Source organism: Mobula birostris, chromosome 22 (assembly GCF_030028105.1).
Source record: "Mobula birostris isolate sMobBir1 chromosome 22, sMobBir1.hap1, whole genome shotgun sequence".
In the NCBI taxonomy this organism is placed as follows: domain Eukaryota; kingdom Metazoa; phylum Chordata; class Chondrichthyes; order Myliobatiformes; family Myliobatidae; genus Mobula; species Mobula birostris.
Genome location: NC_092391.1, coordinates 55,420,532 through 55,443,608, shown reverse-complemented (window position 1 = coordinate 55,443,608; position 23,077 = coordinate 55,420,532). Strand labels below are relative to the sequence as shown.

At 46.3% G+C, this 23,077-nt stretch overlaps 1 protein-coding gene across 3 annotated transcripts in view; it reads right to left on the bottom strand.

Annotated features, from left to right (window-relative positions):
* Window positions 1–23,077, bottom strand: part of mmp17a (matrix metallopeptidase 17a) — a 131,236-nt gene that overhangs the window by 13,849 nt on the left and 94,310 nt on the right. For all 3 annotated transcript variants that reach the window (XM_072240796.1, XM_072240797.1, XM_072240798.1), the window contains 3 exons: window positions 21,385–21,487; window positions 9,784–9,866; window positions 1,997–2,149 (listed from right to left, as the gene is read on the bottom strand). In XM_072240796.1, coding sequence (XP_072096897.1) covers window positions 1,997–2,149; window positions 9,784–9,866; window positions 21,385–21,487 — 339 coding nt within the window. The remainder of the gene's footprint in view (window positions 1–1,996; window positions 2,150–9,783; window positions 9,867–21,384; window positions 21,488–23,077) is intronic.

Genomic DNA, 23,077 nt, shown 5'->3' with positions numbered 1-23,077 from the left:
GAGAAAAGACCAAATACATTCAACCTATTCTCATAAGGTATGCCCTCCAGTCCAGGCAACATCCTTGTAAATCTCCTCTGCACCCTTTCTATGGCTTCCACATCCCTCCTGTAGTGAGGCGACCAGAACTGAGCACAGTACTCCAGGTGGGGTTTGACCAGGGTCCTATATAGCTGCAACATTACCTCTCAGCTCCTAAATTCAATTCCACAATTGATGAAGGCCAATACTCCGTACGCCTTCTTAACCACAGAGTCAACCTGTGCAGCTGCTTTGAATGTCCTATGGACTCGGACCCCAAGATCCCTCTGATCCTCCACACTGCCAAGAGTCTTACCATTAATACTATATTCTGCCATCATACTTGACCTACCAAAATGAATTACTTCACACTTATCTGGGTTGAAATCCATCTGCCACTTCTCAGCCCAGTTTTGCATCCTATCAATGTCCCGCTGTAACCTCTGACAGCCCTCCACACTATCTACAACACCTCCAACCTTTATGCCAAGTTTCTCAGCATAAACATCACCGAGGATCTCACGTGGTCCGTACATACCGGCTGTGTGGTGAAAAAGGCACAACAGCACTCTTTCACCTCAGACGGTTGAGGAAGTTTGGTATGGGTCGCTAAATCCTAAGAACTTTCTACAGGGGCACGATTGAGAGCATCCTGACTGGCTGCATCACTTTTTTCGGATCTCCACCTCCCCCTCCCACTTTCAAATCTCTTACTAACTCTTCTTTCAGTTAGTCCTGACGAAGGGTCTCGGCCCGAAACGTCGACTGTACCTCTTCCTAGAGATGCTGCCTGGCCTGCTGCGTTCACCAGCAACTTTTATGTGTGTTGGCTGCATCACTGCCTGGTATGGGATCTGTACTTCCCTCAATCGCAGGACTCTGCAGAGAGTGGTGCGGACAGCCCAGCACAGAAGTGAACTTCCCACTATTCAGGACATTTACAAAGACAGGTCTGAAAAAAGGGCCTGAAGGATCAATGGGGACCCGAGTCACCCCAACCACAAACTGTTCCAGCTGCTACCATCCGGGTAACGGTACCGCAGCATAAAAGCCAGGACCAACAGACTCCGGGACAGCTTCTTCCACCAGGCCATCAGACTGATTAATTCACGCTGATACAATTGTACTTCTATGTTATACTGACTGTTGTACATACTATTTATTATCAATTACTGTAAATTGCACATAGTACATGTATGTGAAAGATGTAAAAAATAAAGTCAATTCAATTCAATTCATGAGAGACTGAACCATCAAGACAGGAACACCGAGACAGCACACGGTGTGTTTCCTCATCTCTGGCTACCGTCAGAAGAGGGCCCCTGTACACGAGCCATCCCCCTCTCTCTCTTTTGACAGAGAGTGAGAGTCTGTCGGTTCTCGAGACAAAGGGTTTGGAGAAGCGAGGCGAAAGATTGTAACATTGGAACAGCGAGCTGCTGGTCTCTGCTCTCGTTGCAGGAGTGACCTCCCTCTCTCCCTCGCTGTCTGAGATACCGAAGTGCTGGTTTGTGCGGGGTTGGTGTTTCTGCGAGTGTGGGTGGGGGGAAGGGGGGATTAGTGTTTTTGTTGGTGTGGGTGGAGAGGGAAAGGTAAGCTCGGTGTTTCTGCGAGTGTGGGTGGGGGAAGGGGGGATTGGTGCTTCTGTTGGCGTGGGTGGGGAGGGGAAGGTAAGCTCGGTGTTTCTGCTGCTGTTTGTGTGAAGGGAAGGGGGGTGGGAAACTTTGGGGCTTTGGGTTTCTTTGTTTTGTGGATGTCTGTGAAGAAGACAAATTTCAGGTTGTATACCATATACATACTCTGACGTTAAGTATGCTTTGAAACTTGAAACAATGCCATTCATGGTATGTTTTGAGATAAACAAGTGATAAATAAATAATTTTGAAATGAGGAAGTCTGCACCAAGGGGTGAGTATAGCGGGGTGGCGGGTTGGGATAATGAGTCATCCCTGCCCCGAAGCCGCCCGGACCTTACCTTTGAAAAAGACGATTTTGTGGTCAGCAGTCCGCTCGTACACCGAGTCCACGCCGTCCATGTTGCCAGGCAACCCTCGCCAGAAGCGTTGGATCTCCGCCGGTTGGAGGGAGACCAGGTGCTTGTTGCGCGTCAGCCGCCAGAAGTACTTCCCTGTCGGAGGAGAACGCGGCACGTTACCGAGGGGATGGATGGGCAGGATCACAGAAGCCCCCACTGCCCAGGGCTCACCGGCTGTCTACCCACCACTCTCCCCACAGCAAAGGCTCCTACCGCTGGGGAGAGACAGCAGATGCAGGGCCAAGGGGAATCATAAGGGACGGCACGCTAGTGTAGCAGCTGGCTATTACAATGCCTGCGACACGGGTTCAATTCCAGCTGATGTCTGTACGTTCTCCCCGTGACCACGTGGGTTTCCTCCGGGTGCTCTGGTTTCCTCCCACAGTCCACAGGTGTACGGGTTAATGCATTAAATAGGCGTAACCGGGCATTACGGGCTCAAAGGGCCAGAAACCATGCTGTATCTCGAAATAAAGTTAACTATAGTCACAGAAAAGAGAAACCTTATTGCGCGGAGAGGGAGAGTGGATAGGACATAGAATCACAGAGTCACAGAAAAGTACAGCACAGGAACAGGTCCTTCGGCCCATCTGGTCCATGCTGAACCATTTAAACTGCCTACTCCCATCGACCTGCACCTCCATACCCCTGCCGTCCATGTACCAAATTGACCCCACATTCACCACTTACGCTGGTGGCTCATTCCATACTCCGAGTGAAGAAGTTTCCCCTCATGTTCCCCTCAAACTTTTCACCTTTCACCCTTAACCCCAGGCATCCACCACTCTGTGTGTAAGTACATGGTGGTAGGTGACAGGTGAAACCGGGAGAGAGGGAGGGGGTGAAGTACAAGGCGGTAGGTGACAGGTGAAACCGGGAGAGGGGGAGGGGGTGAAGTACAAGGCGGTAGGTGACAGGTGAAACCGGGAGAGGGGGAGGGGGTGAAGTACAAGGCGGTAGGTGACAGGTGAAACCGGGAGAGGGGGAGGGGGTGAAGTACAAGGCGGTAGGTGACAGGTGAAACCGGGAGAGGGGGAGGGGGTGAAGTACAAGGCGGTAGGTGACAGGTGAAACCGGGAGAGAGGGAGGGGGTGAAGTACAAGGCGGTAGGTGACAGGTGAAACCGGGAGAGGGGGAGGGGGTGAAGTACAAGGCGGTAGGTGACAGGTGAAACCGGGAGAGGGGGAGGGGGTGAAGTACAAGGCGGTAGGTGACAGGTGAAACCGGGAGAGGGGGAGGGGGTGAAGTACAAGGCGGTAGGTGACAGGTGAAACCGGGAGAGGGGGAGGGGGTGAAGTACAAGGCGGTAGGTGACAGGTGAAACCGGGAGAGGGGGAGGGGGTGGAATAAACAGCTGGGAAATTGATTGGTGGAAGAGACAAAGGGCTAGAGAGGGGGAAATCTGATAGGAGAGGACAGAAGACCATGAAAGAAAGGGAGGGAGGAGCACCGAAGGGAGGTGATGGGCAGGTAGGGAGATGAGGTGAGAGAGGGAAACAGGAATGGGGGGACAATTACTGGAAGTTCAAGAAATGTACGCAGTATACGAAGGGAGGCTGATGAACTAGTAGCACAGTTACAGATTGGCAAGTATGTTATTGTCGGCATCGCGGAATCGTGGCTGAAAGAAGATTATGGCTAGGAGCTTAATGTCCAAGGGTACACATTGTATTGACAGGACAGGCAAGAAAACAGAGGGGGTGGCGTGGCTGTGTTAGTAAAAAATGAAATGAAATTATTAGAAAGGGGTGACATAGGGTCAGAAGGCTGCGGAATTGTTGCAGATAAAACTAAACAACTGGAAGGGTAAAAAGACCCTGATGGGAATTGTCTACAGACCCCCGAACAGTAGTAAGGATGTGGTCTACAAATTACAATGGGAAATAGAAAATCCATGCCAAAAGGGAAATTTTACAATAGTCATGGGGGACTTCAATATGCAAGTAGATTGGGAAAATCAGGTAGGTGCTGGATTCCAGGAAGGGGAATTTCTAGAGTGCCTACGAGATGGCTTTTTGGAACAGCTCATGATTGAGCACACGAAGAGATTGGCTATTCTGGATTAGGTATTGTGCAATGATCCGAAATTGATAGAGAGCTTAAGGTAAGAAAACCCTTCGGGGTAAGTGATCATAATATGATTGAATTCACCCTGAAATCTAAAAAAGAAAAGCTAAAGACAGATGTATCAGTATTATAGTGGTGCAAAGGGAATTACAGAGGAATGAGAGAGGAGTTGGCCAGAATTGATTGGAAAAGAGCACTGGCAGGGATGACAGCAAAGTAGCCATGGCTGGAATCTCTACAAGCAATTGGGAAGGCACAGGATATGTACATCCCAAAGAAGAAGATGTATTCTTAAGGCAAGATGACACAACCGTGGCTAACAAGAGAAATCAAAGCCAACATAAAGAGAGGGCGTATAATGGAGCAAAAATTAGTGGGAGGTCAGAGGATTGGGAAGCTTTTAAATACCAACAGAATGCAGCTAAAAAAGTCATGAAGAAGGTAAAGATGGAATATGAAAGTAAGCTAACCAATAGTATTAAAGAGAATACCAAAAGTTTCTTCGGACACGAAGTGTAAAAGAGAGATGACAGTGGATATTGGACTGTTGGAAAACAATGCTGGAGAGGTGGTAATGGGGGACAAGGAAATGGCAGACAAACTGAATAAGTATTTTGCATCAGTCTTTACTGTGTAAGCCACTAGCAGTATGGTGGAAGTTCCAGGTGTCAGGGAGCATGAAGTGTGTGAAGTTAACGTAACTAGACAGAAGGTTCTTGGGAAAGTGAAAGTAAATAAGTCTCCTGGAGCAAATGGATTACACTTCAGGGTCTGAAAGAGGTGGCAGAAGAGATTATGGAGGCATTAGTAATGACCTTTCAAGAATCACTAGATTCGGAATGATTCCAGAAGACTGGAAAATTGTAAATGTCACTCCAGTCTTCAAGAAGGGAGAGAGGCAGAAGAAAGGAAACTATAGACCAGTTAGTCAGATCTCAGTGGATGTGAAGACGTTGGAGTCGATTATTAAGGATGTGGCTTCAGGGTACTTGGAGGTACATGATAAAATAGGCCATAGTCAGCATGGCTTCCTCAAGGGAAAACCTTGCCTGACTAATCAGTTGGAATTCTTTGAACAAATAACAGGCAGGATAGACAAAGGAGAATTGATTTTCAGAAGGCCTTTACAAGGTCCACACATGAGGCTGTTTAACAAGCTACAAGAGTGGGAATAAAGGGAACTTTCTCTGGTTGGCTGCCGGTGACTAACGGTGTTCCACAGGGTCTGTGTTGGGACTGATTCTTTTTACGTTATATGTCAATGATTTGGATGATGGAATTGATGGGTTTGTTGCAAACTTTGCAGATGATACAAAGATAGATGGAGGGGCAGGTAGTTTTGAGGAAGTAGAGAGGCTACAGAAGGACAGACAGATTTGGAGAATGGGCAAAGAAATGGCAGATGGAATACAGTGTCAGGAAGTGTATGGTCATGCACTTTGGTAGAAGAAATGAAAGGGTTGACTGTTTTCTAAATGGACAGAAGTTACAAAAATCTGAGGTGCAAAGGGACATGGAAGTCCTTGTGCAGGATTCCCTAATTTGCAGGTTGAGTCAGTGGTGAGGAATACAAATACGATGTTAGCATTCATTTCAAGAGGACTAGAATATAAAAGCAAGGATGTAATGTTGAGTCTTTATAAGGAATGGTGAAGCCTCACTTGGAGTATTATGAACAGTTTTGGGCCCCTTAGCTTAGAAAGGATCTGTTGAAACTGAAAAGGGTTCAAAGGAGGTTTACGAAATGATTCCAGGATTAAACAGCTTGTCATATGAAAAGTGTTTGATGGCTTTGGGCCTGTGTTCACTGGAATTTAGAAAACTAAGGGGATGACCTATTTGAATCCTATTGAATGGTAAAAGGTCTTGATAGAGTGGATGTGGAGAGGATGTTTCTTATGATGGGAGTGTCTAAGATCAGAGGTCACAATCTCAGAATAGAGGGGTGTCTTTTTAGAATGGAGATGAGGTGGAATTTCTTTAGCCAGAGAGTGATGAATCTATGGAATTCATTGCCACAGGCAGCTTTGAAGGCCAAGTCTTTATGTATATTTAAGGCAGAGGTTGATAGATTATTGATTAGTCAGGGCATGAAGGGATACAGGGTAAAGCAGGAGATTGGAGCTGAGAGGGAAAATGAATCAGCCATGATGAAATGGTGGAGCAGACTCAATGGGAAATAGTCTAAATTCTGCTCCAATATCTTATGGTCTTTTGGAAGTATTCCGAATGCATTATTTCACCCTCATACCTCTATCTAAAGTTCAACAGGTCCTCCAGCAGTTTGCATTTTCCTCCAGAATACAGGTACAAACAACATTGTGGGCTGAATGGCCAGTTCTGTGCTGAAACGTTCTATGCTTTGCATCTGTGGTTTCTCAGCTTACGATCTTCTAAGCTTACCGGTGCAGACTCACTTAGCCCAGAGTCACCAGGCAAGGTCATTTGATTCCAAACAACTGGTTTATTGATCATTACAGAATGTCTCTCTGGTGCTTCCTGCTCCCTCCCCTCTCCCTTCCCCTATTCCCAATCATGATTCCCCTCTCCCTGTCCCCTTCCCACTCCCAGTCCACAATAGAGACCCAGATCAGAATCAGGTTTATCATCACTCACATATGTTATGAAATTAGTTTTTTTTGTGGCAGCAATAACAGTGCAATACATCAAATTATTACAGTACCTTGCAAAAATCTTAGGCATATTTATATAACCTGGGTGCCTAAGGCTTTTGCACAGTACTGCATAATAGTTTCTTGAATATAAAAGATTCTGCAGATGCTGGAAATCCACAGCAACACACACAAAATCTAGAGGAACTCAGCAGGTCAGGCAGCATCTGTGGAAATAAAGGGGACAGAAACCAGATTAAGAAGGCAAACGAGGGGAGGGAGGAGAATAAGCTTGTACAATGTCCTCCCATCTCTTTATTCTGACTTCTTTCCCATATCTTTCATGAAGGTTCCTGGCCCGAAACATTGACTGTTGACTGCTTATTCCTCTCCATAAATCCAGTTTCTCGGCCAGTTCCCCACTTTGCTCCTGCAATGACCCTCTATTCCTCCAGGGGGTGGTGTTGCACCACACTGGCACTGGGGATTCAGCTGACGCCAGCCTCCGTCCTGTACTCCCCGCGCTGCCGCGCTGTGCTTGGAGCAACTGCCCCACCTCGTAACTGAGCTTCCAGCTCCAGCCATTCATCACAACTCTCAGAAGGAGACCTACACTGCAGTGTTTATCCTGCAGGCTCCACTGTGGTGTAAACAGGACATGAACTGTGATCTGCTCGGAAGCAGTGAATCGAGGGTGTTTGTGGCTGTCACGCTAAAGACTGGAAGCAACGGTCACGGACACCAAGATGCACACAAACACACACACAAACCCACAGAAACACATCCACCCATGTATACACACACACACCCACACACACACACACACATACCCCCACACACACACACAAACACACACACACACCCACATACACACAAACACACACACAAACACATCCACCCACGTATACACACACACACCCACATACACACACACACACACCACACCCCCCACACACACACAAACACACACACACACCCACGTATACACACACACCCACACACAAACACACACACATACCCACAGAAACGCATCCACCCACCTATACACACACACACACACACACACACACACACACACACACAAACACACACACACCCACGTATACACACACACACCCACACACAAACACACACACATATCCACAGAAACGCATCCACCCACCTATACACACACACACACACACACACACACACACCCACGTATACACACACACACCCACACACAAACACACACACATACCCACAGAAACGCATCCACCCACCTATACACACACACACACACACACACACATCAAATACTGCTGAAAGATTACTAAGTCAGTGAAAGACGCCCTTTGCTCTGCGGAAAACGTGTGGGTGTGGCAGCACCTCGAGGTGTGTGTGGAGGAACACTGCCAATGGGTGTATTTCGGTGCCCAGGAGGATGTGCGGAGGGACACAGAAACACCAACAAAAGCTCCAAAAATCTCATCCCTGGGAGAGGAAGGATCTTGGAAGGTGGGCGACACCTGGGGGCAACTTGAAAGACTGGACCAGGGCGGAGGCTCTGGTGAGCTACTGTTGGTGGCTTGTGCCCCAGTAGAGGTGGCGTGTTTCAGAAGGGAAGAAGACGAGGGAGAAAACACAATGTATTGACAATTCAGTACAGCAGTGTACAGGCCCTTTGGCCCATGATGATGTGCTGACCTTTAACCTACTTCACAATAAACCTAACCTTAAACTCCTACCCTTAACAACTTCTCTTTCAGCTCCTCCCACTTTCTCCAGACCAAAAGTGTGACTGTGGGTACCTGCATGGGCCCCAGCTACACCTATCCCCTTCGCCAGTGTCCCAAGTCTGCTCTGCGAATGCTCCCTCTTTCTGCACAATGTTGACGACTGCATTCGTGTTGTGTCCTGAACCTAAACCCATCAGTTTCACCTACTCCAACTGCAAATTCCACCCTGCCCTCAAATTACAAAAAAGGCCTGATTGATGAAGGGTCTTGGACCAAAACATTGACTGTCCATCTCCCTCCATAGATGCTGCCTGACCTGCTGAGTTCCTCCAGCATTTTGTGTGCATTGCTCTGGACTTCCAGCATCTGCAGAACCTCAAGTGCCCAAGCTGGAGTCAGGCCAGAGCTGGACATGGTAGAATGGAGTATGCAAACTGGTCGAATTCTGCATATGTACCCACTTTGAATCTAACGGCAGGCTTTACAGACAGCTGAAAGAGACACCGATGTGTTCGCCCATTTCCTGGCTCATCACAGAAGCCATTGTGCAAAAGTTAGAAAAGAGATGATGTTGCCTATTACAAACCTTAAAATTTGGGTCTGTTATGTCGATGATAACTTCATTATGGTAAAAGACAGTGAAATTGGAAGAACTTGTGAACTAATCAACAACGTGTTTGACGGCATTAAGCTCACAATGGAAACAGAAACTGAGGGGGAACAGGCATTCTTGGGCGTGCTTGTCAGTAGAAGCACAGTCACAGCATTGAGGACAGCACTCTGCAGATCAAAAGAACGAACCAAGCTATTGGACAGGACCAATGTGGTCCACAAAATCCAATGCAGGGACAGCAGCAAATATTACATCAGCCAAACTGGGAGAAAACGATCTACGAGAGGATTCATAAACATCAACTGTCTGTAAAGTGACATGATCAGTCTCTACCCATGAAGATCGAGAGGCACAAGCAAACACATAACATGCAAGAGATTTCCTAGAAGTGTGGTTTTCCGCAGACAATTCTAAAAGCAGATATGTAGACCTTGATCCCACTTATAAGCCAATGTGGGCAAAATTCCAGACAATACACAGAGCTGGCCAATCAGTGACGAGACCCCTCCCTGTGTCACAATTGAGTTTCCATTATGATGACCAATCAGCTGATTGGTAAGTACATAAAGGCCAAGCCTTCGGAGGACACACCACATGTGAACAGCAGACCGATGATGTCTCCTTATATGGTGACGAAACATTTGCAAATGGATTGCCAAGATCAGCCCGACCAGAACGGTGTTTTCAGAGGACCCGTGCACTGGATCACTGTCATACCTTTGAAGAAGAACGCCTCTCCTCTAACCTGGGCCACAGCGTCAAAGTCGGTGTTGCATCTGTCGGGAAGGTCAGCTCTCGGCCTGAAAGAGAAAGGATCCTTCTGTCACACATGTACCGAAGCCACTAACCGGGTCCCCCTCGTTAATGTAGACACTGCCCCATCAAAGGAAGACCTAGAGCTTTGCTTTCAGTTCCGCTCATCTCAACTGACCCTTTACAGATTACAGAGGAGGAGGTGTTTGCTGACTTGTGGCAGATCAGGGTGGATAATTCCCCAGGTCCTGACAAGGTGTTCCCTCGGACCCTGTGGGAAGCAAGTGCAGAAATTACTGGTGCCCTAGAGATACTAAGGGCCCCTTATAGCCAATGTTGTTCTGCTGTTTAAAAAAGGCTCTAAACACAGGAAATTACAGGCTGGTGAGCCTGACATCAGTGTGGGAAAGTTATCGGAAGGCATTCTAAGGGACCGATTATTTGAGTATTTAGATAGACATGGACAGTTTAGACACAGTCAGTATGGCTTTGTGTATGGTAGATTTGTCTAACCAATCTTAAAGAGTTTATCGAGGACATTATCAGGAAAGTGGATGTTGTCTACATGGACTTTAGCGAGGCCTTTGACAAGGTCCTGCGTGGGAGGCTGCTCAGGAAGGTTCAATCACTCTGTATTCAGGATGAGTAGTAAATTGGATTAGATATTGGCTTTGTGGGGGAAGCCCAAGAGTGGTAGTAGATGGTTGTCACACTGACTGGAGACCTGTTTCTGTGCTGTAATTTTCCATGACTCCATGACTCTGCAACCCACGGCCACCTGGAGCTTAGTGTTCAGTTCTGGTCATCCCGTTCCAGGAAGGACGCCGAGGCTATGGAGAGGGTGCAGGAGAGATGCTGCAGTTTGTTTCCCATTGACATTAAAATTGGTTTCACAGTGGATGATGAAGAACATTATCAAATATTACAAATGGATTTTGATCTGCCGGGTGGGCGGGCCAAGGGATGGCAAATAGAGTTTAATTTGGGTAAGTGCGAGGTTAGAAATAATTCGGAAGATGTGTTGCTCGGGAGGTTGATAGTTGGGTTGAGTTGTTCTCTGATCTTGACAATTTCATCACCATATGAAGAGACATCGTCAGTGCGCTGTTGATTGTAGTGTGTCCTCCGAATGCTTGGCCATTATATACTTTTCAATCAGCTGATTGGTCATTTCGGAAATTCGACTGGGGAGGAAATCTTGTTGCTGATTGGCTGTGTGGTGAACTTTGTGCGTTGCGGTCTGTAATTTTGCCCTGAATTGGTTGATAAGTAGGATCGAGGTCTGTATACTTGTTTACAGAATTGTTCCATAAAGTGCGAGGTGTCATGTTTTGGAAATTCAAATCCAGCTAGGCCTTTCAAAGTGAATGGCAGGGACCTGGGGGATGTTACAGAACAGTTGGACCTTCGGGTACAAGCACACGGTTCCCTGAAAGCGGAGTCACAGCCACACGGGGTGGTGAAGAGACAATTTTACACGCTGAACTGAACTGAATATTTGACCTGAACAGAGCATGCCTGGTCTTTTGATTCTGTGTTCTTGTGTTTTGCTTTTTTCCTGCTTTTTTTTTACTGTTTGGGTGATTTGATTTGTTCTTGCATGTGGGGGAGGAGTTTAATGTTTTTCTTTGAGCGAGTTGTTTGTTTGTTTTTGTTCCGTGGCTGTCTGTGGGAAGACGAATCTCGATTGTAAGCTGCATACGTAACTTTGAGAATAAATGTACTTTGGATCTTTGACCTTCATTGAACAGGATAATACAGCACAGACACAGATTAACGGGGAACAAGGGACACTTTTTTGCACAAAGGTCGCATTATCTATGTGGAATGAGCTTACAGAGGAGGAAGTGATGGAGGCAGGCACAATAGGAACTTTTAAAAGACATTTGCACAGGTACAGTACTGTGCATGAGTCTTCGGCACATATATATGTAGCGAGGGTGCCAAAGACCTTTACACAGGATTGTATTTGTCAACGTGGAGTGGAGAGAGTTTGTAAATCTGTTGGGAACAAAGGACGTTGGGAATGGTGAGGGTGGAGTGCCACGGGAGGGGTGAGGGGAGGGTGGCAGAGAAGGAGTGTCAGGGGTGACACAGGTGCAGACACACCCAGTCCTGAGGCACCAGGCAAGGTCAATTCATTCCAAACAATTGGTTTATTGATCATTACAGAATGTCTCTCTGGTGCTTCCCGTTCCCTCCCCTCTCCCTTCCCCTTTTCCCAACCATGATTCCCCTCTCCCTGTCCCCTTCCCACTCTCAGTCCACAATAGAGACCCAGATCAGAATCAGGTTTATCATTACGCACATATGGCATGAAATTTGTTTTTGAAGCAGCAGTACAGTACAATACGTGAAATTACTACAGTACTGTGCAAAAGTCTTAGGCACCCTAGGTATATATATGTGCACGCGCGCACGCCTTAGACTTTTGCACAGTGCTGCACATTAGGATCATGAAGGACATAGATGTGGCTTTCTTGCAGGGAGGCATTGTTTACAGTAAGAGGATAGAGGTCTAAGATCAGATGCAAGAGATTTAAAAGGGACATCGGGGCGGCGTCTTCATGCAAAGGGTGGATGATATGTCTATGTCTAATTCTAGAGGTCATGGGTTAAGGGTGAAGGGTGAAATGTTTAAGGTGACCATGAGGGGGAACGTCATGTAGAGGGTGGAGAGAGTGTGGAGTGAGCTGCCAGTGGAAGTGGTGGACTCGATTTCAATGTTTAAGAGAAGTTTGGAGAGGTACATGGAAGGGAGGAGTATGGGGGGGGCTGTGTCCTGGCGCAGATCGATGGAACTAGGCTGCAGAATAATTTGGCACATACTAGATGGGCTGAATGGCCTGTTTTTTTTTACAGTGGTGCTCTGTGACTCTGTGGGGGTGAAACTTAAAAGAGATATGTGGGGCTAGTTCTTTACAAGATTTGAGGTAGTTTGATGTCATTCCCAGTACACGAGTGTAAAGGAGAACAAAGTAACTCAGGATCGACCCTGGTGAGTGCTTGTGTTCCAAACCGCCCCAGCTCTGGAGTATCCCGCCTCCCTCCCCTCCCTCCCCACCCTCCCCTGCCTGACTGTGACTGCAGGTCAGGTGAAGAGACAGCTGGAGAGTCTACATCAAGGCAAGGCTGCTGGACTGGACCGGATCAGCCCCAGGGTACTGAAGGCCTGTGCGAGCCAGCACCTTTACTGAGTCTGTCAGGAAAAGATACTGGTGCTATGGAAGACTTCCTGCTTAGTTTTCCTGAGAATTACATTTTTTGATTTCTCTAGTGCCTTCAATTCAATCCAGCCACTTCTGAGCGAGAAGCTGCAAAGGATGAGCGTAGACAAATCCACTATCTCCTGGATTAGTGACTACCTTTCAGGTAGACCCCAGTTTGTAAGGCTGGGTAGTTCTCTATCTGAGATGGTCCACTGGAGCACCATAGGGAACTGTCCTGTCTCCGTTTCTGTTCACACTGTACACCTCAGACTTTCAGTACAAATCTGAGTCTTGTCACTTGCAGAATTTCTCTAATAACTCTGCGGTGGATGGATGTATCAGAGGTGGACTGGAGTCGGAGTACAGAGGACTGCTGGACAAGTTTATGGAGTGGTGCGGGAGGAATCACCTGCTTCTGAATGCGGCCAAAAACCAGGAAGATGGTGATTGATTTTAGGAGGAAGAGGACTGCGACGAGTCCTGTATACATTCTGGGAGAAGTTACAGTGGTGGAGGAGTACAAATGTGTGGAATATAAGAAATAAGGTGGATGATCTTGTTGCACTATTACAGAGTGCCAGATATAATGTTGTGGCTATCACTGAATCATGGCTGAAGGATGGTTGCAGTTGGGAGCTGAATGTCCAAGGTTGCACATTGTATCGGAGGGATAGGAAGGTAGGCAGAGGGGGCTCTACTGGTAAAGAATGGCATCAAATCAGTAGAAAGATGTGACATAGGATCGGAAGATGTTGAATCCTTGTGGGTTGAGTTAAGAAACTGCAAGGGTAAAAGGACGTTGATGGCAGTTATATACAGGCCTCCCAATAGTGACTGGGATGTGGACTACAGATTACAACAGGAAACAGAAAAGGCGTGTCAAAAGGGCAATGTTGTGGTAGTCATAGGAGATTTGAACATGCAGGTCGATTGGGAAAATTAGGTTGGTAATAGGTCTCAAGAGAGTGAGTTTGTTGACTGCCTAAGAGATGGCTTTTTAGAGCAGTTCGTCATTGAGCCTACTAGGGGATTGGGATTGGGTGTTATATAATGAACCAGAGGCGATTAGGGAGCTTAAGGTAAAAGAACCCTTAGGAACCAGTGATCACAATATGATTGTGTTCAACTTGAAATTTGGTATGGAGAAAGTAAAGTCTGTGTAGCAGTATTTCAGTGAAATAAGGGAAATTACAGTGGTATGAGAGAGGAATTGGCCAAAGTAAATTGGAAGGAGCTGCTGGCAGGGATGTCAGCAGAGCAGCAATGGTGTGTGTTTCTGGGAAAAATGAGGGAGGTGCAGGACATGTGTATTCCAAAAATGAAGAAACATTCAAATGGTAAAATAGTACAACGGTGGCTGACAAGGGAAGTCAAAGCTATTGTAAAAGCAAAAGAAAGGGCATACAACAAAGCAAAAATTAGTAGGAAGATAGAGAATTGGAAAGTTTTAAAAAAACCTACTGAGAGCAATTAAAAAAATCATTAGAAGGGAAAAGATGAAATATGAAAGCAAATGGGCAAGTAATATCAAAGTGAATGGTAAAAGCTTTTTCAAGTATGTAAAAAAAAGAGAGATGAGAGTGGATATAGGACTGCAAGAAAATGAGGCAGGAGAAATAATAATGGGGGACAAGGAGATGGCAGATGAACTAAATGAGTATTTTGTACCAGTCTTCACTGTGGAAGACACCAGCAGTGTGCCAGGTGTTGTAGTGTGTGAAGGACGAGAAGTGGGTGCAGTTACTGTTATAAGGGAGAAAGTGCTCAAAAAGCTGAAAGACCTAAAAGTAATTAAGTCCTCCAGACCAGATGAACTGCACCCTAGGGTTCTGAAAGAGGTAGCTTTAGAGATTGTGGTGGCATTAGAAATGATCTTTCAAAAATCATTGGACTCTGGCATGGTGCCAGAGGACTGGAAAATTGCAAGTGATACTCCACTCTTTAAGAAAGGAGGAAGGCAGCAGAAAGGAAATTATAGATCAGTTAACCTGACCTCAGTGGTTGGGAAGATGTTAGAGTCAATTGTTAAGGATGAGGTGATGGAATACTTGGTGATATAGGAGAAAATGGGTTCCTTAAGGGAAAATACCGCCTGACAAACCTGTTAGAATTCTTTGAGGAGATTACAAGTAAGATAGATAAAGGGGATGTAGTGGATATTGTATATTTGGACACTTTGACAAGGTGTCACACATGAGGCTGCTTACCAAGTTAAGAGCCCGTGGTATCACAGGCAAGTTACTATCATGGTTAGAGCATTGGCTGATTGGAAGGAGGCAGTGAGTGGGAATAAAAGGATTCTTGTCTGGTTGGCTGCCAGTAACTAGTGGTGTTCCGCAGGGGTCGGTGTTGGGACCACTTCTTTTTATGCTGTATATAAATGATTTAGATGATGAAGTAGATGGCTTTGTTGCCAAGTTTGCAGATGATATAAAGACTGGTGGAGGGGAAGGTAGTGTTGAGGAAACAGGTAGGATGCAGAAGGACTTAGACAGATTAGAAGAATGGGCAAGAAAGTGGCAAATGAAATATAATATTGGAAAATGCATGGTCATGCACTTTGGTAGTAGAAATAAATGGGGAGAAAATCCAAAAATCTGAGGTGCAAAGATACTTGGGGGTCCTTGTGCAGAGCATCCTCAAGGTTAACTTGCAGATTGAATCAGCGGTGAGGAAGGCAAATGCAATGTTAGCGCTCATTTCAACAGGTCTAGAATACAACAGCAGGGATGTGATGCTGAGGCTTTATAAGAACATAAGAAATAGGAGCAGGAGTAGGCCATCTGGCCCATCGAGCCTGCCCCGCCATTCAATAAGATCGTGGCTGATCTGTCCGTAAACTCAGCTCCATCTACCTGCTTTTTCTCCATAACCCTTAATTCCCCTACTATGTGAAAACCTATCTAACTGTTTCTTAAATATATTTAGTGAGGAAGCCTCAACTGCTTCCCTGGGCTGAATCCCACAGATTCACCACTCTCTGGGAAAAACAGTTTTTCCTCATCTCCGTCCTAAATCTTCTCCCCTGAATCTTGAGGCAATGTCCCCTAGTTCTAGTCTCACCTACCAATGGAAACAACTTTCCTACTTCTATCTTATCTATCCCTTTCAAAATTTTGTATGATTCTATAAGATCCCCTCTCATTCTGCTGAACTCCAGAGAGTATAGTCCCAGGCGACTCAATTGCTCCTCATAGGTTAACCCCTTCATCCCTAGAATCAACCTGGTGAACCTCCTCTGCACTGCCTCCAAAGCCAGTATATCCTTCCTCAAGTATGGAGGCACTGGAGTACCTGGTAAGGCTCTGAAAACCTGTGTCAACCAACTAATGGGAGTATTCAAAGACATTTTTAACCTCTCACTGCTACAGGTGGAAGTTCCCACTTGCTTCAGAAAGGCAACAATTATACCAGTGCCTACGAAGAATGATGTGGGCTGCCTTAATGACTATCACCCAGTAGTACTCACATCGACAGTGATGAAATGCTTTGAGAGGTTGGTCATGAATAGACTGAACTCCTGCCTCAGCAAGGACCTGGACCCATTACAATTTGCCTATCGCCACAATAAGTCAACGGCAGATGCAATCTCAGTGGCTCTCCACATGGCTTTAGACCACCAGGACAACACTAACACCTATGTCAGGATGCTGTCCATCGACTATAGCTCAGCATTTAATACCATCATTCCCACAATCCTGATTGAGAAGTTGCAGAACCTGGGCCTCTGTATCTCCCTCTGCAATTGGATCCTCAACTTCCTAACTGGAAGACTACAATCTGTGTGGATTGGTGATAACATCTCCTCCTCACTGACAATCAACACTGGCGCACCTCAGGGGTGTGTGCTTAGCCCACTGCTCTACTCTCTGTATACACATGACTGTGTGGCTAGGCATAGCTCAAATACCATCTATAAATTTGCTGACAATACAACCGTTGTTGGTAGAATCTCAGGTGGTGACGAGAGGGGGTACAGGAGTGAGATATGCCAACTAGTGGAATGGTGTCGCAGCAACAACCTAGCACTCAATGTCAGACGAAAGAGCTGATTGTGGACTTCAAGAAGGGTAAGACGAAGGAAGACATACCAATCCTCATAGAGAGATCAGAAATGGAGAGAGTGAGCAGCTTCAAGTTTCTGGGCACCAAGATCTCTGAGGATCTAACGTAGTCCCAATGGATCGATGTACTTATAAAGAAGACAAGACAGCGGCTATACTTTATTAGGAGTTTGAAGAGATTTGGCACGTCAACAAATACACTCAAAAACTTCTATAGATGTACCGTGGAGAGCATTCTGACAGGCTGCATCACTGTCTAGTATGGGGGGGGGGGGCGCTACTTCACAGGACTGAAAGAAGCTGCAGAAGGTTGTAAATCTAGTCAGCTCCATCTTGGGCACTAGCCTACAAAGTACCCAGGACATCTTTAGGGAGCGGTGTCTCAGAAAGACAGCATCCATTATTAAGGACCTCCAGCACCCAGGGCATGCCCTTTTCTCACTGTTACCATCAGGGAGGAGATACAGAAACCTGAAGACACACACTCAGCAATTCAGGAACAGCTTTTTCCCCTCTGCCATCCGATTCCTAAATGGACATTGAATCTTTGGACACTACCTCACTTTGTTTTAATATACAGTATTTCTGTTTTTGCACATTTTTTAAAAATCTGTTCAATATATGTAATTGATTTACTTGTTTATTTATTATTATCATTATTATTATTTTATTTATTATTTTTTCTCTCTGCTGGATTATGCTGTTAACAGATTTCACGTCACATACCGGTGATAATAAACCTGATTCTGATTCTGATTCTGCAGCCCCACCTTGAGAAATGTGAACAGTTTTAGAAGGATGAAGGGGATCTTATTGAAACCTTTCCAATGTTGAAAGCCCTAGAAAGAGTAGGTGTGAAAAATATGTTTCCCATGGTGAGGAAGTCTAGGACAAAGAGGGCACAGCCTCAGGATAGAGGGGCATCCATTCAAAACAGAGATGTGGAGAAATTTCTTTAGCCAGAGTATGGTGAATTTGTGGAATTTGTTGCCACAGGCAGCTGTGCAGGCCAGGTCGTTGGGTGTATTTAAGGCAGAGATTGATAGGTTCTTGTTTGGACATGGCATCAAAGGCTATGGGGAGAAGGCCGGAAACTGAGGTTGAGGAAGAGAAGAAGAAACGATCATCCATGATTGAATGACCGAGTAGACTTGATGGGCAAAATGGCCTAATTCTGCTCCTATGTCTTATAGTCTCTTGGTCTTAAATACTTGGGCGTTCACCTTGACAACGGACTTGACTGGAAAACCAACACCAAGGCTGTTTGCAAGAAGGGGATGAGCAGACTCTATTTTCCTTCAATGTGTAAACAGGATGTTGGAGATCTTTTACCAGTATGCTGTAGCGAGTGCAGTCTTCTTTGTGGCTTTATGTTGGGGGAGCAGCATCAGTGCTGGTAATGCAAAAAGACTAAATAAACTCATCAGAAAGGCTGGATCCGTCCTTGGCTACAACCCAGACCCTTTTGAGTTAGTGGTGGAGAGGTCTTTAAACAAACTGTTGTCCATTATGGACAATCTGGCACATCCTCTCCATGACCTGCTGAATAAGCAGCGGAGTACCCTTTCAAACAGACTCACTCAGCTCCACCGTCACAAGGATCGCTACAGAAAATCTTTCCTACCAAATGCAATAAGCATATACAACAGTTCATCTCCGTGCGACAGGACAACACACATCATAGTACAATAGACTCTGCTTTGTTATTATTGCACATTGGTAAATTATTATTGTGTATATTATTATTCTGTACTTTATTATTAGTTAAGTCTGCACACAGCTGTGTGTTTTTAAATGTTGCTGTCGTAACGAAATAATTTCCCACTCAGGATCAATAAAGTACATACTATTATTATTATCTGATGCAGCACAAAAACCCACGGTAAATAAAGAACAATAAAAAACACATTAAATATAAATACATATAAGATAGCTTAAACACATAGATTGATTGTATGCCCACGATGGGCACCGGGGTTAGCGTGACGCTATTACAGCTCAGGGCGTCGGAGTTCAGAGTTCAGTTCCCACCGCTGCCTCTAAGCAGCGTTTATGACCGCGTGGGTTTTCTCTGGGTGCTCCTCCCACAGTCTGAAGACGTACTGGTTAGTTACAATTGGTCATTGTAGATTGTCCTGTGATTAGGCTCGGGTTAAATTGGGGGGTTTCTGGGTGGTGCGGCTCGTTGGGCCGCACAGTATCCCGATAAACAAATAAACAAATTCGTGATGCTGGGCACAGGAGTGTCTGTACATAAGGCGACTGACAGGACAGGAAATGATAAAGTAGTGGCTGTGACGGAGCTGAAAGTGGCTCCCGCTCAGTGCTTCCCTGATACCCAGTCACTGAGGAAGACCAGGCTGCTGCCATAACCACCCGGACAGAGCCGTTGTCACAGGGAGCTGTGTCCTAGGCATTCCGGGCTGAAAGAGGAGCCCTTGGTGATCCAGAATAGCAGGTCACAGCAACACACTGGGCTAAATAAGGTAATGGTCCCGAGCTGGACTCATTCCTCTTGTCTGCACATGGCCCATCGCTCTCTGGTCCTGAGTGTTCACGAGCCTGTTAAATCCCATTCCGTCTCCAGCACCCTCCCTGGCAGGGCAGTTCAGGCACTCTGTGTAAAAGGCTCTGCAACTGGTAATGGAAACTACCCAGTTTCTGCCAACCCACAGACAGCCAGCCAGGGTGCCGAAGGCTTTGGCACAGTATTGTACATTCCGAAAGGCGCCAGAAAAGGGCCAGCAATATCATCCCACCCACCCTCCCGCGGACTGTTCGTCCCACTCCCATCAGGGAGGAGGCTGCCTGGCCCCTGACCGGAGAGTGAAATAATCCTGCTGCAGGTTATACCAAAGCGCCTGTCAAGGAGGGAGTGAGCGATGGGGTCCAGAATGACGCTCCATGCCAGGGAAGGAGGGAGTGCAAACTCCTTACAGGTGACGTCGGAATTGAACTCTGAACTCCGACCCCTGAGCTGTAACAGTGTCGCACTCACCGCGGTGCCCATCGTGGACATACAATCAATGTATATAAGCTATTTTATGTAGTTAGTTTATTGTGTTTTTTATTATTGTGCTCTTTATCTCATACCTGGTCCCTCAACATTGCCTCCACAGCAGCACCTCTGCTTCCTGAGGAGTTTGAGGCAAGCGAGGCTCCCTCCACCTCCAAACCCTCCAATCTGAACTGCATTTTGTAGGAGCACCATTGAGAGCATCCTGACAAACTGCATCTCCATCTGGTACGGGAGCAGCCGAGCATCGGACTGGAAGTCCCTACAGAGGGCTGTGAGAATGGCTGAGAGGATCGTAAGGATCTCCCTACCGTCCATCGGGGACATTTATCAGGAGCGCTACCTACACAGGGCCCTTAGTATTACCAAAGATCCCACCCATCCATCCAGCACCCTCTTTGACTTTTTACCATCAGGCAGGAGACTCCGATGTACAAAGACAAGAATCGTCAGGATGGGAAATAGTTCTTCCCTCAGGCCATTAGGCTTCTCAACCCCCTGCCGTATCGCATTCGGTGTCACAGGTTAATTTTTTCTGTACCTTACAATATTTAATTTATGCACTTTACTTTGTTTATGCATATTTCTTTTTTAGATTTAATTCTTACTTTCCTTCATCAAATTATGGTATTGCTTTGCACTGCTGTAACTATATGTTATAATTATGTGGTTTTGTCAGTGTTAGTCTTTGGTCTGTCCTGTTTTCTGTGATATCACTCTGGAGGAATATTGTATCATTTCTTAATGCATGTATGCATTTCTAAATGACAATAAAAGAGGACTGAGTGTTCTCTCATAATCTAATCTAAGTTATTGTGTTATGTGTACTACTGTGCTTTACACCCTGCTTCACAGAAACGTCGTCTTGTTTGACGATATATGTGTATATAGATAAATGACAATAACCTTGACTAAATGACAATAACCTTGACTTAACCTTGACTTTTTTTGTGTGGCATCAGATCTGGAGTAACGATTATTTCGTTCTTCTTTACACTTGTGTGCAGGAAATGACATTAAACAATCTTAGCAGATTATACCAAAGTGTCTGTCAAGGAGGGAGTGAGGGACAGGGTATAGAATGCCACTCCGTTCGAGAGAGTGCAGGCAGTCATTACAAATAACAGGAGTCGAGCTCTCAGACTGTAAAGTGGATGGCAATGTACTGAAACCTTCCCTCCCTGTTCATGGGGATGGTCACGCAGTGATGAGAGACGGGAGATGGTCAGCGGAGAAAGCTGCCTCCCTCAACAGCCACACGAAACAAAGTACTCACTGAGCAGTGGGGCGCCTTCCCGGGGAGGGGGCCGGGAGCACTGGGTGGTCCGATGAATTCTCCCTCTGGGATGGGCTGGTAGGGAACAGCAGCTCTCTGACACCTGGGTGTAGAGAGACAGGAACAGACACAGTTAAAAGGGGCATGTACACCAACTCACTCACACACACACACACGCACACATACACACACACACACACACACACACACACACACACACACACACACACACACGCACACACACACACACACACACACACACACACACATACACCACACACACACACACACACCACACACATACACTCACTTGAACCCACCACTCAAAGAGACACATACACTCTGAGACACACTCTTTCTGACACACATAAATAATAAATATTATTGAGAACATGAGTTGTAGTGTCTTTGAAAGTGAATCCATAGGTTGTGGAATCAGTTCAGATTTGAGATGAGTGAAGTTATCCACACTGGTTCAGGAGCCTGATGGTTGTAGGGTGATAACTGTTCCTGAACCTGGTGGTGTGGGACCCTCGGCTCAGTTCAGAGTTGTGGTGATTGAAGTTATCCACACTGGTTCAGGAGTCTGATGCTTGAGGGCTGATAACTGTTCCTGAACCTGGTGGTGTGGGACCCTAGGCTCAGTTCAGAGTTGTGGTGACTGAAGTTATCCATGCTGGTTCAGGAGCCTGATGGTTGAGGGGTAATAACGGTTCCTGAACCTGGTGGTGTGAGATCTGAGGCTCCTGTACCACCTCCCCACAGGAAGAAGTGAGAAGAGAGCATGGTCCGGGTGTTTGGGTCCCTGATGGGACCTGAGTTTGTAATCCAGACAGCCCCGACGCTAGCTCAGAGGAAGCCAAGCGGTGCTGGCGGACACTAAACTGAGGACACATATACTCCCTTGAGTGGGCACAGAATGTCCCAAAGACACTAGTCAGAGCAGAGTGAGGGAGCTCTCTCCCTGTGTCCTGGACTATTTGAGATTCTGAAGATTTCAGAGATTCTGGAGGTGCAACACACAAAATGCTGGAGGAACCCAGCAGGTCTGGCAGCATCCATGGAGGGGAATAAACAGTTGACATTTTGGGCCAAGACCCTTCATCATGACCAGAAAGGAAGGGGGTAGAAACCAGACTAAGAAATTGTCCTCCAGCTACCCCCACCTTCTTATTCCAGTGTCTGCCTCTTTTCCTCTGGAGCACCCGGAGGAAACGCACACGTTCCACGGGGAGAGATGGATAAGCTCCTTACAGATGATGTCAGAATTGAATTCGGAACACTGACGCCCTGGGCTGTAATCGCATCGTGCGAACTGCTACACTACCATGGCGCCCTGATACAGAGAACGAGTTGTAGAGTCCTTGAAGGTGAGTCTATAGATCGTAGGATCAGGTTATTAGCAGGGTGAGCGGAGATAAAGAGTCCAGCCTTCCTGCTGAATGGCATGATGGGGAGGGGTGAACAGGCTGCCCTGGTCCTCTTATCCACAGGTGTTGCCCCAGTAACAGCCTCAAAGTTAACTTATTATCAAAGGACATGCACTGTATGTCATCACGTACAATGTGAGACTTGTTTCCTTGCGGACATTCACAGAAAATACAAAGAGACAAAAAAGAAGCAAGCAAAATAATAAAAATGAGTAAATAAGCAACAAATATCAAGAACATGAGATGATGGGGGAGTCTAAGAC